Here is a 15,684-nt window from a genome sequence, read left to right as displayed (position 1 = left end):
ACTCCACTTCCATCGCAGGGGGCACAGGTTCTATCCCTGGTCGGTCGGGGAAGATCCCTCGTGCCGCACAGCGTGGCCAAAAAAATAAATAAATTAAATGGTTAGTTCTTTTAAAAATATATATATATATATTGAACAGAGAAAGACTCACAAAGCACATGATAAGAGGTTACCCTTCAGGTTCACAGAGGTTTTTAAATCTTGTCTATAAGTTTATAATGATACACTGCCAAATACTTGCATGTCTTGATTTCAGAGATATTTCTCTGCCTTTCCAGTCTAGTAATCATCAAGAAGAGAAAATGTGGTTAGGCTGGTGTGACCTGTACCCTTGCCAGCAACCTATTTGATAATGTCTTAGAATCTTGCATGGAACATAAGCTTACATGGTCCATATGCTTTGTGACAACCATCTCTGTCCCATATTAGAAAACCCACATTTTCCCATTACACGTCTCTTGGTTTTTCATAAATCCTTAGGCCTGAACTCATCATGAAATTCTCCTGGTCCTTGAAATTCTTAGATAGTCCTCCTCCTAGGAGGAGAGAAATTGGAAGGAAAGTATCTGTTGAGCAGTGTTGCCTTCTATTATTAGAGAGATTTGGGTTCAAGCATTAGAATGAATGAGAAAGGGAGAGGATTGCAATGGTGTTGGGGAATACTAATTTTCAAATGAGTTACATAGGAAGGATCAGGTGATATTAGGACCACAAGATAAAATCTTTAAGTTTTCTTAAGATTATTTCTGTGTTTCAGTTTCTTAATTATAAAATGGGAATAATAATGGTACCTATCTCATAGGGTTGTTATGATAACTAAATAAAATGTGTAAAGTGCTTAGACCCAGTGCCTGGCACATGGTAAGTGGTATATGTAAGTTATTACTATTATGCATTGAAGGTATGCAGAAATCTCTGTGGATATAAACATTTCAGAATGGTAAGACTTGATCAGTTGAATTCCACTTTATAAAGCATTTTTTCTTATATATTCTCATTAATAATTACAATGGTTCTGTGAGATGTAGCTACTAGTGCATCAATTCCTTATCTGTAAAATGACGATATCTATTCATGGCCACACAGTGAGAAGGCAGTAGGCCCTGGTTTCTGGTCTCTTGATGATCACTTATCTCTTCTGAGCCTGAGTTTCCCCGTCTGAAAAATTGAGGGGGCTTGGCTGATCTTTGGATCCTTTTCTAGGTCTAGAATGCTTTAGCATTATCCTGAAACCTGGAGCACACACATTTTTAAAAATATATATTTAGGAGCTTCATGATTTGGAAGTATGATTAGTCAGGTCCTCTGGGTAGCAAACTTCGAGAGAGAGAAATTTGCTTGCAGGAAGTTTATTGGAAAGTGCTCTCAGGATCAACCCTTATCAGGGAATGAAGGAAGTAGGATTGAGCAGAGGGAAGACATAAACTGTGATGCATTTGCAACAAAGAGCTCTGGAGCTGGGCTGGCCCTTCAGGATTCTCTCATGTTGGGGCCAGGGGGCTGGGACTTTATACCCCTGCATTAACAGCTCATTGGACGCGAACTGTCCCAAGAGGAAGCTGTGATCTTGAGTGAGGTGGTTCTCATAGGCCTCTCCAGGACTCAGCTGAAAGCTATGGCCACCATCTCCCTGCATCTGGGGGACTGGGTCTTTCAGTCTTGGAGAGGGAAATCTGGACAGCACACCACAGCATCCGCCACAGGGAGTAAATCTGACTCTCAAAGAGGAAGCATGGCTGTGGTCAAATAAATCCAAAAGAACAGAAGGACAGATTGATGCATGAGGTGAACGTAAGATTTCCCTTTGGGGATTAACTGTTATCTTTTGCATTCTCCATAGTATTATGCAGTTGCTTGGCGCATTTCCTTCACCCAGTGGTCCTGCCTCTCCTTGTAGTCTGGTGAATGAGACCACTTTGATTAAATACTCCAGACTGCCAACCATAAACAAGCATAGTTTCCGGTACTTTGTCTTGGATAACAGTGTCATCCTGGCAATGCTGGAGCAACCTCTTGGAAATGAACAGAGTAAGTTTCAGCACTTTGGGCTTTTTCCACTGCTAAATCAACATGTTCATCAGTATTAGCAAGCTGTTTCCAGGATCGGGGAAGGAAAGACTGCAAATTCTAAGTAATTTTGCATTTGTCAGAAAGCCTTCTAGCTGATGAGATAATAGCAACTAAAAAATAGAGGGTCAGAAAATGCAATATACATATTAAATAGAATCTTTTAGAGGCTTTTTATATCTGTTAGAAAAGAGCTCCATAATTTTATAAAAAGTTTACTTTAGTGGGATATTTCTGTTGTTTACTGTGTATAAAAATCATTATTACTCTTCTGTCCTTCTTGAACTTTGGATCCTGCCCCTCTCCTTTCCCGCCCTTCACTCCACATTGTTCTTTTTCAGTTATTGGTGCCACACAAACAGGCTGGAAATTGGAGGAGTCATCTTTGCCTGCTCCTTCCTGTTACTCCCTTATGTAGTTGGTTTCCAAGTTTCTATCCCCCTAGTGACTTTGGAATCTTCTTTTCTCTGCATTCCTCCCAGTACAGCCAAATGCAGGACTTCATTATTTCTTACCTGGATTATTGCAGTTGCTTCCTACCTGATCTGATTCTTCCTCCTTCCAGTTCCAAAATTTGTTACTGTTACCTCCATCCTACTTGCTGCCACCATTGCATTCATCCTCAAATGCAGATCTGACCATGCCAGTGCCCTCCTGAAAATTCTTCAGTGATTTTCCATTGACAAAACATGCACTGTTTTCTTCCCCTCTTTCCCCCAATTATAAACCATCTCAAGGTGTGTGATTACCACTGCAATGCAGACTACTCAAAGTACATTTTTTTCTGATGGTAATTGGAATCAGCCAGTATGTAAAGGAAGCATGTTCTTAGAGAGACCCTTATTGCTGGGAAGGTAAAGGAAAGTGAAGGTTACAGAATCGTTGGGCATACAGGGAATCACCTAGCGTGCAATTCCCTCATTTACAGGTTAAGAAACTGGGGCTCAGCGAGGATATGTGACTTGTCCAGGGTTACTTGAGAAGTGTATGGTATGACCAGGACTAGAGTCCAAATTTTCTGGACCTCATACTGTCTCTTTGTTATTGTTGCCCCACAGTGATAGGATTTCCTCCGTGATTAAAGACTTAACTTCTTACTTTTGCAAATGTGAAAAGGATCTTTGAGTCCCATGCAAATTCTGTTGAGTATATATAGGTAGGATCTCATAAATCCATAAAATGAAATGAGATGTTTCCCAGTAGTTCAGGGACAAGTGAATACCATCACATGTTTCCTTCCTCTTCTGGTAAGATACAGTGACTTTAATATGAAGTGGATGGGGCCTTTAATCGTTCCCCAACTCCAGAAGCCCTGGTCCCAAGTCTTTCCTTCTTAAGGCACCTCATCCTTCTCTACCTTAGACCTGGGTGTTGCTTGACTTTCTTCCCTGGTTTGTGCCAATTATTCATGATTCTTCCAGTTTCCCACTCCCAAGCCACCTGCTAAAGAGTCTATAAAATCCCAGTATTCTCTCCAGGTTTCCTGGCCTGAGGGGTAAATGTCAACCCTTTTCCAGATTTTTTAGGACTCCATTACTCTCATTCTAAGCAATATCATTGCATTGGAAGTCTACCAAAAATATAAACAATTGGGATTTTATAGAAGTACAAGGATATTTTAATGGTTCATTGTAATAGTTAATAACAGAATTAAGAGAGAGAAGTTTGAACAAGTTTGACTCCTACACCAGAGACAAAAGAAGGGAATAGGAAGAAGGATCCGGGTACTCAGGAAGTCCATCCTGAGTTCTTTACCTCCCTTCTTCCTGCCCCTGAACTTGTGTTGGGATGAAACAGTGCCTGCCTGTGGTGGGCCGTGGTGCACAAAGGCATGGGTGAATGTAACATCAGCACCACAAGCATGCAGCCTGTCTTCTGCACTTAGGTCATTCCCAACACTGGAAGTTAAGAGTATTTGCTAGGATAGTGTTACCCAAAAATGTGTATGTGTATTGCTGGAGGTATGTGAGATGATGTTGGTTGATATATCGGTGAACATTATTTTATGTATTTTTAAATGTGTTTTAAAAATATATAATTAGCACACCAAAATTCATGGTTTTCCTTTTAAGGTAGAAATATATCATTTCCTTCAAAAATTTTAAGTTTAAATTTAAATAGTAATAGTGGTACTTGAATATGGCAGAATCCACAGAGATGGTTCACAAAGGATAGAGTTAGGGAAGCACTGTGCTAGGACTTTGATTATTAGAGGCTCTAAAATTGACAATAGGTGTATTTTATATGTTGTCAGAAATAAAAACTTTTCCACCAACATTTTATTCTAGATGATTTTTTCCCCTCTGTCACTGTGCTGGTCCGGGGAATGTCTGGAAGACTTGCTTGGGCACAACAACTTTGCCTTTTACCCAGAGGAGCAAAAGCAAATCAGAAGGTATCCATCAGAAGTTACAGGGAAGTGACTAGGAGTGAGTGTGTGTGTGCATGTGTTTGTGTGTGCTGTGATTTAAAGGTTAAATAATATTACAACAAAAATCACAGATAAATATTTTTGATCCTAGCCAGATTCTCAGTCAGTGAGTTCACATCAGAATCATCTTAGGAGCCTAGAATTCCAGGTCCACTGAAATACTCTTTAAAAATGTCTTCAAGGCAGGTGTATTTTCAGAAAGCTTTCCAGGTGACTTTGACATCCACTTATGATTAAGAACTACTGTTCTGAACAGTGGCCCGAATTTTTTTCATGCAGTGTTTAATAAAATTTAGGGACATGCCATTATGAAAAAAATTTTGCCAGAGGCTTGATGTCTCTGGCAACAGTACTTAGTTTCAAATTGTTTCATATAACTGTATAATTGGTAATATGCTCTATAATTTTTTAATGTGCTGTATAATTTAATGAAATCTTTCTTTGGGGTGGCACAGTTTATTTTCTTTATAACAGTTGTAATTATGTGAATAAAATTTGCTCACGGGAGAAAGTTGGAAAATTCAGATAATAAAGAAGAAATTGTAAATCACCTGTACTCTTACTCTCCAGAAGTAGATAGCCACTGTTAATATTTTAGTGGATTTCCTTCCAGTCTTTTTGTTCCTTACTGTACATAACACTTAAATAGAATTTTAGTCATTTTTGTATGCTGCTCTTTTCACTTATCACATTGTAAGCTTTTACATATGTTACTAAAAATTCTTTAAAACATAACTTAATAAAATTTTACCAGCATTTAAGAGAGACGCTTACAAAATTGGAGCAAATGCCTAAAACAATTGAACATTCCATATGTCTCTGTTAGATGAGATGTGTTTGCTGTGAGGAGCACACCCCTATTTGCTCCTGGTGGCATCACGCCAATCACATTCTGTCATCAGCACTATATAAGCCACTGAATGCCATTAAAGACTGAGGAAGAAGATCAGGAAAGGCACTAAAACTGTTTGATAGTTTAATATGTGCCATATATTTTTTTGTTTAATCCTTATGACAGTCTTGTGGTGGATTATTTCCATTTTTCAGGTGTGAAAATGGAAGTCGCACAGCTAATATATATTAAAGCAGGGATTTGGCACCGTGAAGACCTAGATTTTGTGCCATATCTTTTCAATTAAGCCATGCTAAGGTTCTAATTATTGAACTCACTGTCTAGAGATGCCCAGTGGATGTAAACTTGTACTTTATTATATGGAATGATTTGAGAGCCCTTAGGGAAGAAGGAAGTTTGAGCTTTAAGCTCTGAAATGCCTTACCTATTGGCTTACCACTGAATATGGAAGATTCAGGCCTGGTGCAGTGGAGGTCCGTAACCCATTTATCAGTCACAAAAATCTGTCATAAGTTGATGATCATTTTTATAAAAATAAAATAGAGTACATTGGTACCTTTACCATTAGCAGTAGTATTTGCAGATTCTTACTGAATTTCTGTGTTATGCAATCCTAGGGAAACACAGGCATCTAAGAGACCAGGGAAATAACATGTCATTTCATATGGCACCCAAATGTAATAAATATAATGTTACTTGTTTTATTTTAACAGCTTTTTGTGCCTGAACCTCGTCCAGTTCCTAAAAATGATGTTGGATTTAAATATACTGTGAAACATCGACCATTTCCTGAAGAGGTGGACAAGATTCCTTTTGTGAAAGCAGATCTGAGCATTCCAGATTTGCATGAAATCGTTACTGAAGAAGTAAGATAAATTATTATCAGCTGTTGTTAAGAGAATGACGATTAACATTCTTCAACAACTTCTGTGGTCAAGACACTGCCTTTCTTTGGTATTCCTGGAGGTGATTCATAAGATGACCTGGGTATTTGTCATCCAGGAGGTTACCATGTAGTAAGACAAATATAGATTGTGGCTGATTGAAAGGAACTGGACATATAGAGAGGTGGCACTGGGCTGCCTGGGCTGGTCTGTGGTTTCAATAGTGTTCTGATATGATCAGACCCTAGTGGAGGATATTTGGAGAAGGGAGCCCAATTCAGAGACAGTTATGACAATCTAGGCAGGGGAGGGGAAGGACTACCTCATTGATAGTGGAAGTTTAAATATATGGCATGTCTTGTAGAGGTAGATCCAGACAGTCTTGGATTGACGAGGGAAGGAAAAGAGGCGAAGAACTTTAGATTTCAGGCTTGAGTGACAAAGATAACAGTGCCATTTATAGAAATATAGACATTAAGAAGAGGACAGGTTTGGGAAAATGGGAAAAATTTATTTGGTTTTAGATTAATTTAGATACTTAACTAGATTAAGTAATTGGTCGCTTAGGTCAAGAGAGAAGAATTTTAAGAAATGGAAGACAGGTATGTCAGGGCATGAGAGAATATAAGGTTAGGAATGGAGGCTGCCTGCAGTTTCAAATGCTAGAGAGATCAAGGAGAAGGAGCACTAAGAAGAGGCCCCTGGATTTTGTCATGAAATGTTGGTGACCTTTGAGAGCAAATTCGAAGGAGTATTAAAGTGTAAGGGTCTGGGGAATGAATGGTTAAAGAGGAAAACGCAGTGAATATAAACTACACTGTTACTGTTAGCAGTAAAGGGAAGGGTACAGAGTGAAAAATAGTGTGAGGAAATAGCCTTAGCTAAGGAAAGGCAAGGCTGGTTTTTCTTTTTCTTTCTTCTTTTTTTTTTTTTTTTTTTTTTTGCGGTACGCGGGCCTCTCACTGCTGTGGCCTCTCCCGTTGCGGAGCACAGGCTCCGGACGCACAGGCTCAGCGGCCATGGCTCACGGGCCCAGCCGCTCCGCGGCATGTGGGATCTTCCCGGACCGGGGCACGAACCCGTGTTCCCTGCATCGGCAGGCGCGGCCATGGCTCACGGGCCCAGCCGCTCCGCGGCATGTGGGATCTTTCCGGACCGGGGCACGAACCCGTGTCCCCTGCATCGGCAGGCGGATTCTCAACCACTGCGCCACCAGGGAAGCCCTCTTTCTATTTTTAATTCAAGAAGAATTAGAGGTGAAAGGAGCCAGTGGAAAAGGGTCTGCACCTGCCAACACTGTAAGGTGGGCTGGGGAAATGATAAGTGACAGAGTAAAGCCCTGGAGGCAGTAGGGTCAAGAATCTGTGATTGAGTCTAGAAAAGGGACACTTCTGGTAAGACAGGAGAGGAGAGGGTCAGTGAAGGTTCAGAGACATTTAGAGGTGGAAAGGAGGAAAATTGAAGCAGCTTATATAAATTTTAATCTTAGTTCTTAGCAATGAAATAGGGAAGCAAAGATAATTCTTAAAATTGCCAGGCAGCCCAGCTAGGTTTCAGTAGTATCATCTGTAGTGAAGTTACTTAATGCACTCTGCTGACTTTCTTCAAAAGTCCTTGGTATCCAGAGGCATAAGTAAAAAATTTGAATGGTGTGGAGATTGGCTGAGTGAATAAGGAAGAATAAGGAACAACATAGCCATGTTATATGCTTAGAAGAGGGTATTAAGATGTCAGATTTGGAGATGTAGTTTTGGTTGGGAGGTAGATGAAGCCAGAAGGATGCTAATGGCTTGGGGAAATATGGGGAGGGGTTGTTTGCCTCTCAGTGATAGTAAAGGGAGAGTAGGGGTATGGGTGAGCTGTAGGAAAGGAATTTCAGGATTGTAGCTCTTGAAAGTACAGCACATCTGAGGTACAAAGTGTGTCATGGATGGCCAGAGTTGTGAAGGTTGAGGAGGTTGTAGGAATATAAGCCAGGCTGTTCACCAAAGAGGATGGAATTTTAAATAGGATGGATCAGAAGGGAAGCAGAGGTAACTCCAAGAGTATAGCAACTAATGCATATGGTTGTGGACTTCAAAACATGAGGGGATCACTGCAGGATGAAGATGGACAGGAATCTGGCAGAGAGCAGCAACTCTGCCCCCTTTCTTGCCAATGTGAAGGGAAGCAGAGACAGAGTGGTTTCACTTACAGCAAGGAGATGAAGGAGCAATTTTTGAGGCTGTAGGGACATGATTTGGGTATTTGTTTTAACCTTGTAACGTATTTGCTTGATTGTATGCTCTTGGTTGTACTGAATTGAAACTCAGTGTTGATCACTGAAAATTATCTTCATTTATTTTGTTGCTTGTAGCTTTATTTTCATTTAAAACTTGATTAATTCTATTACTTTTATGATAATTCCAAAAAAATGAAATGTCCGGTTTATTTCAGTTAGAAGAGAGACATGAAAAATTAAGGAATGGCATGGCCCAGCAGATTGCTTATGAAATACACCTTGAACAACAAAGTGAGGAGGAATTGCAGAAGAGAAGTTTTCCTGATCCGATTACAGATTGTAAGCCCCCACCTCCTGCCCAGGAATTCCAAACAGCACGCCTTTTCCTTTCACACTTTGGATTTTTGTCCTTAGAAGCATTGAAGGTAATTTCTATAAACTTTTATGAGTAAATGTATTCATAAATTAACATTCAGCTACTGATAGCTAAAGCATTTTTATGAAGATAGAAGGAATTTTAAAAAACAAAAACTGTTTAAAACCTTACCCATGGGCTTCCCTGGTGGCGCAGTGGTTGAGAGTCCGCCTGCCGATGCAGGGGACACGGGTTTGTGCCCCTGTCCAGGAAGATCCCACATGCCGCGGAGTGGCTGGGCCTGTGAGCCATGGCCGCTGAGCCTGCGCGTCCAGAGCCTGTGCTCCGCAACGGGAGAGACCACAACAGTGAGAGGCCCGCATACTGAAAAAACGAAACAAAACCTTACCCTTCATACAAGGAAATGAAATTCCATGATGCTGTAGGTTATAATATGAGCTCCAAGACAGTTTTCCCATGAATATATTTATAGAGTTCTGTCTGAGGGGACTGCTTATAATAATATATGTGCCTCTGAATTTTCCTAGGTAATGTAGGACTCATATCACACATATTAATGAAATCTATAGATAATTAGAAAAAAGAATGTTAAAACTCTTCCCCAGTAAACTTTATTACTGAAAGTATGGGCTACAATTTACTCTGCTCTTTTATGCCACTTTTATAAAGGAACAAGTATAAGCACTTCTTATGTTGTGCAGTTCCTGAGATCAGACTGTCTAGGTTTATGTCCTGGCATCACTACTTGCCAACTATGTGATCTTGGGCAAGTTGCCCAACTTTTCTGAGTCTTAGTTCCTCATCTGTAAAATAGGGGTGGGCTTTCCTGGTGGTGCAGTGGTTAAGAATCCTCCTGCCAATGCAGAGGACACGGGTTTGAGCCCTGGTCTGGGAGGATCCCACATGCCGCGGAGCAACTAAGCCCTTGCGCCACAACTACTGAACCTGCGTTCTAGAGCTCGTGCACTGCAACTACTGAGCCTGCGAGCCACAGCTGCTGAAGCCTGTGCACCTAGAGCCCGTGCTCCGCAACAAGAGAAGCCACTGCAATGAGAAGCCCGCGCGCCGCAACTAGAGAAAGCCCACGCACAGCAACGAAGACCCAATGCAGCCAAAAATAAATAAATAAATAGATAAATAAAATAGGGGTGATAAGGGTATCCATCTCATTATGATCGTATCAGGTGCTTCATGTAGTACGTAGTACAAAGTCAACCAGCCTGTAAGGTAAATAATGTCATTATTCTTAATTCCATTAAAACAATTTTACAAGGAAAGTAATGGTATCTCTGTTTCACAGATGTGGAAACATGGCCTCAAAAATGTGAAATGGCTTCCCTGAATGTGGATTTAGAGTTTGTACTAAGGCCTGTTTGTTTTGAAAAGCACAACTGAAGATTGCCAGGCAAGAAGTTGCTTATTGCACAAGTTGCCCCCTGCCCTTACTCACTAGGAGCTACTTGGTTAAAGGCCATTTAACTTTTAAGGAAAGCAGAGGGGAACATTGCTGACTGAGTTTGGATTTCAGCATGTAGATGAAAAATATTTTATGTTGTAGAAAATTGAGTTAGTGGTGGAGAGTAAAAAGTAAAAAACTCTTAAAATGCAGAAGAAAACAACCGAAAGAGGAAAATAATGAGAAATACAGCGGTAAATATGGAAGGCCAGGAACAAAGATACAACCTACAAATGATTAGTGGTATTCCTAGTGGAGAAAATTGAGCAGAGTAGAAGCAGTAAATAAAAATATACTAGAAGAAAATATTACATTCTGTGGACTGAAGGGAGACAAGAAGAGCTTTAATAGCCCTGTCTCTGAGATTGCAGTTTTCCTTTCATGTTATCTATTCTGCTTGAAATTTTTAAGCTTTCAAGGAAATAATTCTCATGCTTTCTCACCTGGTTCAGAACATAGGAAAAAGGGACTTCCCTGGTGGTCCAGTGGTTAAGACTCCTCACTCCCAATGCAGGGGGCCCAGGTTCGATCCCGGGAATTAGATTCCGCATGCCACAACTAGGAGCCTGCATGCTGCAACTAAGAGCCTGCATGCTGCGCTGAAGATCCCGCGTGCTGCAACTAAGACCCGGCACAGCCAAATAAATATTTTTTTTTAAAAAGAGAACATAGGAAAAAGAAAGTAAACTGGTTTATTTTATGAATCTTAGCTTATCTCTAATAACTTAAACCGGACAGCACACACATATGAAAAAGCTATAAACCAATCTTTACTTACGAATATATGTGCAAAAGTGTTAAGGAGAATGCTAGTAAAACTGAATTCAGCAGCGTGTTAAACAAATTAACTACTGCAACCAAGTAAGGTTTATCCTGGGAACTCAAGGAGAGTCAGTTATTGGTAAATATTAGTAAAGTTATTAAGAAAATAATTTGATCCTATTTTAGCAGATCAGTCGATAAAAGTCAGTATTCAGTAGAATAATATTCAGTCTGATTTTTAAAACATGAATAAACAAAAAACCAAAAACTTAGCCAGGGCCAGTAATGTAGATCTCAGTAAATGGCAGCCTGTTTAGGAAACGAGATGGGGAATGAGGAAACTAGAACCACCCTTTGTTAAAAATCAGAGGTAAAGGATATCTACCTTGGCCACTGTTTAACACTAAGAGTTTTATAGTTAATGAAAAGTTATTTTAATTTTTATTTTATTCTTAATTAAAAAAATTTTTTTTTGCCTGTGTTGGGTCTTCATTGCTGCACATGGGCTTTCTCTAGTTGTGGCGAGTGGGGGCTACTCTTCATTGAGGTGTGCGGGTTTCTCATTGCGGTGGCTTCTCTTGTTGCGGGGCTCTAGGCGTGTGGGGTTCAGTTGTTGCAGCACGCGGGCTCAGTAGTTGTGGCATGCAGGCCCTAGAGCATGCAGGCTTCAGTAGTTGAGGCACGTGGGCTCAGTAGTTGCAGCGAGTGGGCTTAGTTGCTCCGTGGCATGTGGGGTCTTCCCGGACCAGGGATTGAACCCGTGTCCACTGCATATGCAGGCGAATTCTTTAACGACTGCACCACCAGGGAAGTCCCTATTTTAATTTTTAAATAATTATAGATTAACAGAAAGTTTTTTTAAAAATGTGCAGGGAGGTTCCCCCAATGGGTAACATCTTACATAACTACAGTATAGTATCAAAACCAGGAAAATCAGTGAAATATTAAAAGAAACTAAATAAGAGGAAAAAAACCATTGGAAAGGAAAAGACAGTTCCCAGGTAATATGATTTCTAATTAGACAGCCATAAGAGAATCAATAGAATTTTTAAAGTAAATGAGAATTAAGATCACTACACACAAAGTACGGATATTAATGACTGTGGCTCTAATATCCAGTTAGAAATATGATGCCAAAATACCTCAGTTACAGCTGCGATATTGACAAAAGTTATTCTAAGAAAATGTATTAAAACACAGACCTAGAGGGAAAAACTTTAAAGTTATTAAGAGTTAAGAGATATAAAATATATGCATGTTATGTTCCTGAATCAGAAGATCATCCAGAAGAACAAGCTGATGAGATAGCTTATTTAAAAAAGAAAGAATGAGGAGTCTTTGTCCTATAAGGTGTATCATAGCATGCTGCAGGTCTACAGTTCCTTATCCATGATTTCAAAGTGAAAAATGAAAACTAGAAGTTCTTTTGTATGTTTGTATAAAATTCACTTAATGGAAAAATCTGACCTGAATTGTTGCGAGGCTATTTGTAGTCTTACTTATTTCATAGTGTGAATACTCTTCTGTTTGACTGCAAAAATAGTAGTTTTTGATGATAGGGTGTTGCCTCAACCCTTGTTAGGAAAGTTAACATAATGGACTAGAAGACCAGGCTCACGATCCTTGCTATTGTAAAAGAGAGTAATCCTTGCCATCTCTGGGGGATGCTTTCCTGAAAAATATCATGGATGGCCCAACCTGCTGGGCAAGATCAGGATCTCAAAGAAGATAAGGGATGGGGGGAAACAAAACAAAAAATGCCTTAAAAAATTAATAGACTATTTTTTAAAGCAGTTTCAGGTTTGCAGAACAATTGAGTAGAAAGTAGAGAGACTTCCCATATAACCTCTCTTCCTCCACACACATAGTTTCTCGTATTGTAACATTTTGCATTGTTGTGACACATCTGTAACAAGTGATGAACCAGTATGGGATGGATTATTAATTGAAGTCCATAGTTTACATTAGAGTTCACTCTGTGTTGTACCATTCTGTGGGTTTTGAAAAATGCGTAATAACATGTGTCCATCATTATAGCATTATACAAAATAGTTTCACTGCCCTAAAAATCCAGTGTAGTCTTCTTAGTCATACTTCCTCCTCCTTCCCCCACCCAACCCCTGATTTTTTACTGTCTCTACAGTTTTGCCTTTTCCAGAATGTCATATAGTTGGAATCATATAGTATGTAGTCTCTTCAGATTGGCTTCTTTCACTTAGCAATTTGCATTTAAGTTTCCTCCATGTCTTTTTGTGACTTGATAGCACATTTCTTTTTATCATTGAATAATATTCCATTGTGTGGATGTATCGCAGTCTACTTACCCATTCACCTACAGAAAGACACCTTGGTTACTTGCAAGTTTTGGCCATTATGAATAAAGCTGCTGTAAACATTTGTGTGCAAGTTTTTGTGTAGACATGTTTTTAATTCATATGGGAAAATACCAAGTTATATAATTGCTTCACTGTATGGTAAGACTATGTTTAGCTTTGCAAGAAACTGCCAAATTGCCTCCCATCATGGCTGTACCATTTTGCATTAAGACTGGCAATGAATAAGAATAAAATACATGTAAAATTTTATGCTAGAAAGCTTGATATTTTATAGAGAAATAGGATTTTAAATTATATACATATTAAGATTTCAACTGTCTTTCGACAGAAAAAGGCAAATAAGAGAACTGGAAGGAAGTACACAAGCATGTTAAATAGCTTCTGTAGTTTGGGATTATGGTTGTGCTTATTGCTGCCATTTTATAATTTTTTTTTTTACTTAATGTTTATGAAACCATGAGCAAGTATTGCTTTTATAATTAGAATGATGAAGAGAGATAATAATTTCTCCTTTCTTCCTTTGGCGATAGGAACCTGCAAATAGTCGTCTACCTCCTCACCTTATTGCACTTGACTCCATGATACCTGGATTTTTTGATGACATTGGGTATCTGGATCTCTTGCCATGTCGTCCCTTCGACACAGTTTTTATTTTCTATATGAAGCCAGGTCAGAAAACAAACCAGGAGGTAAGATTTCTGGATTTTGGGGGTAAATTTTTATGCTGTATATTTTATAAACCCTTGAGGTAATTCTTACACCGGTTGAGTTTCCTTAGCTTTCTACGAACTGAGTGTGACTAGAAAACAATAAGATTCTCTGAGGCCTCCTTTAGTATGGCTGAGACCTGCCTTCCCTAGCCACAGGGAAGATTTAGATTAATTTCCAGCTGCCAGCCAGTGACCTGCAAGTTGAATTTGACTTACTTATTGCATCTTGACTAAATTTTCAAACTGTTTATTTAAAAGTTTCACTTCTGAAAAAACGTTTTAATTGGAAGAAAACGAGAACTGGCTGTCAAATCAGTTTCCTGGCACTTAGAAGAATATGAAGGGATATGGGTGAACTAAACAGGTACACTTCTAAGGAGATGATGTGTTTAAGAGTTGATATGTTTAAGAGATAATGGCCTGGCAACAATGCCCAGTGGATTGAGAAGTATTCGACGTTAACACACCACATATTTTGACTTTATTAGGCCTCCAGATGGTCTTGCCATTGATTAACATTGTATGAACTACATCAGTGATCTGTGGACTGGCTGCATCAAAAGTTACTTGGGAGAGCTTTTAAAAGTAGTAATTCCAGGATCTTATCTCTGCTGATCTGATAGAGAAGTTCTGGAGTAGGCTAAGAGAATCTTATGTTTTAAGAGATTCCCCAGGTGATGTTGATACACTACCCCTCTCCCCATCTCATTTTTAATTTGTAGAGGATTTCTCCTTTTTCTTCCTCTAGCATTGGGTTTTCAACAGAAGCACTGTTGCTATTTTGGGCTGGATAATTCCTTGTTATGGGAGCTGTTCTATAGAATAGGACATATAGCAGCATCTTTGGCCTCTACTCACTAGGTCCCAGCAGTGCCCCACCAGTTGTGATATCAAAAATATCTCCAGACATTGCCAAATGTCCCCTGGAGAGCAAAATCACCCCCATGAGAACCACTGTTTTAGAACAAGGGACTTTTCTTTCTGAGGCCCAGGAATTAAGTTTGGTACTTGGTGAAGAGGAGAAACCCTTCTGGTCACTTCATTTTTTTCTGGAACGGTTGCATTCTCTTCTTTGGACTAAGAGAAGGATGTTTTCCCACTCATTAATTATTGAATTTTTAATAGGTTTATACTTTTTATAGCATTTGTCAAAATTTGTAAGTAAATCACATACCTATATAATGTTTTTCACTAATCAGACTCTGTGAAGGCGGGGACTTAGTGCTTTTTGTTTACTTTTAGTAAACATGTCTAGCTCAATAATTATTTTGCTAGGGAGGGAGCTAAAGGATTTTCTTGTATTATCTCACCTGATCTTCACAACCATCATTATTACTCACTTTATAGATGAACAAACTGAAGCAGTGGGGTTTAGAAACTTGCCCATGGCCCAGCCAGGATTTGAACCCAAATTTATCTAACTTGGAAGCATGCATTTTTAACTACAGTGATATATATAGTCCCCAGTTTATTCTAAGCTTGGGCTTGATTTATCAGACACTCCAAAGTGAATCGATTTTAATGAAGCTTTTTTTTTTTTTTTTTTTTTTGCGGTACGTGGGCCTCTCACTGCTGTGGCCTCTCCTGT

General features: G+C 39.4%; 1 protein-coding gene across 4 annotated transcripts in view; it reads left to right on the top strand.

Moving 5' to 3' along the window:
- Nucleotides 1–15,684, top strand: part of RALGAPB (Ral GTPase activating protein non-catalytic subunit beta) — a 101,326-nt gene that overhangs the window by 71,029 nt on the left and 14,613 nt on the right. For all 4 annotated transcript variants that reach the window (XM_028499907.2, XM_028499906.2, XM_024128617.3 and 1 more), the window contains 5 exons: nucleotides 1,841–2,028; nucleotides 4,356–4,462; nucleotides 6,065–6,217; nucleotides 8,672–8,881; nucleotides 13,917–14,075. In XM_028499907.2, coding sequence (XP_028355708.1) covers nucleotides 1,841–2,028; nucleotides 4,356–4,462; nucleotides 6,065–6,217; nucleotides 8,672–8,881; nucleotides 13,917–14,075 — 817 coding nt within the window. The remainder of the gene's footprint in view (nucleotides 1–1,840; nucleotides 2,029–4,355; nucleotides 4,463–6,064; nucleotides 6,218–8,671; nucleotides 8,882–13,916; nucleotides 14,076–15,684) is intronic.

This window comes from Physeter macrocephalus, chromosome 14 (genome assembly GCF_002837175.3).
Source record: "Physeter macrocephalus isolate SW-GA chromosome 14, ASM283717v5, whole genome shotgun sequence".
Taxonomy (NCBI): Eukaryota; Metazoa; Chordata; class Mammalia; order Artiodactyla; family Physeteridae; genus Physeter; species Physeter macrocephalus.
The sequence above is the reverse complement of the archived record's forward strand: the minus strand, read 5'-3'. Positions and strand labels throughout refer to the sequence as shown.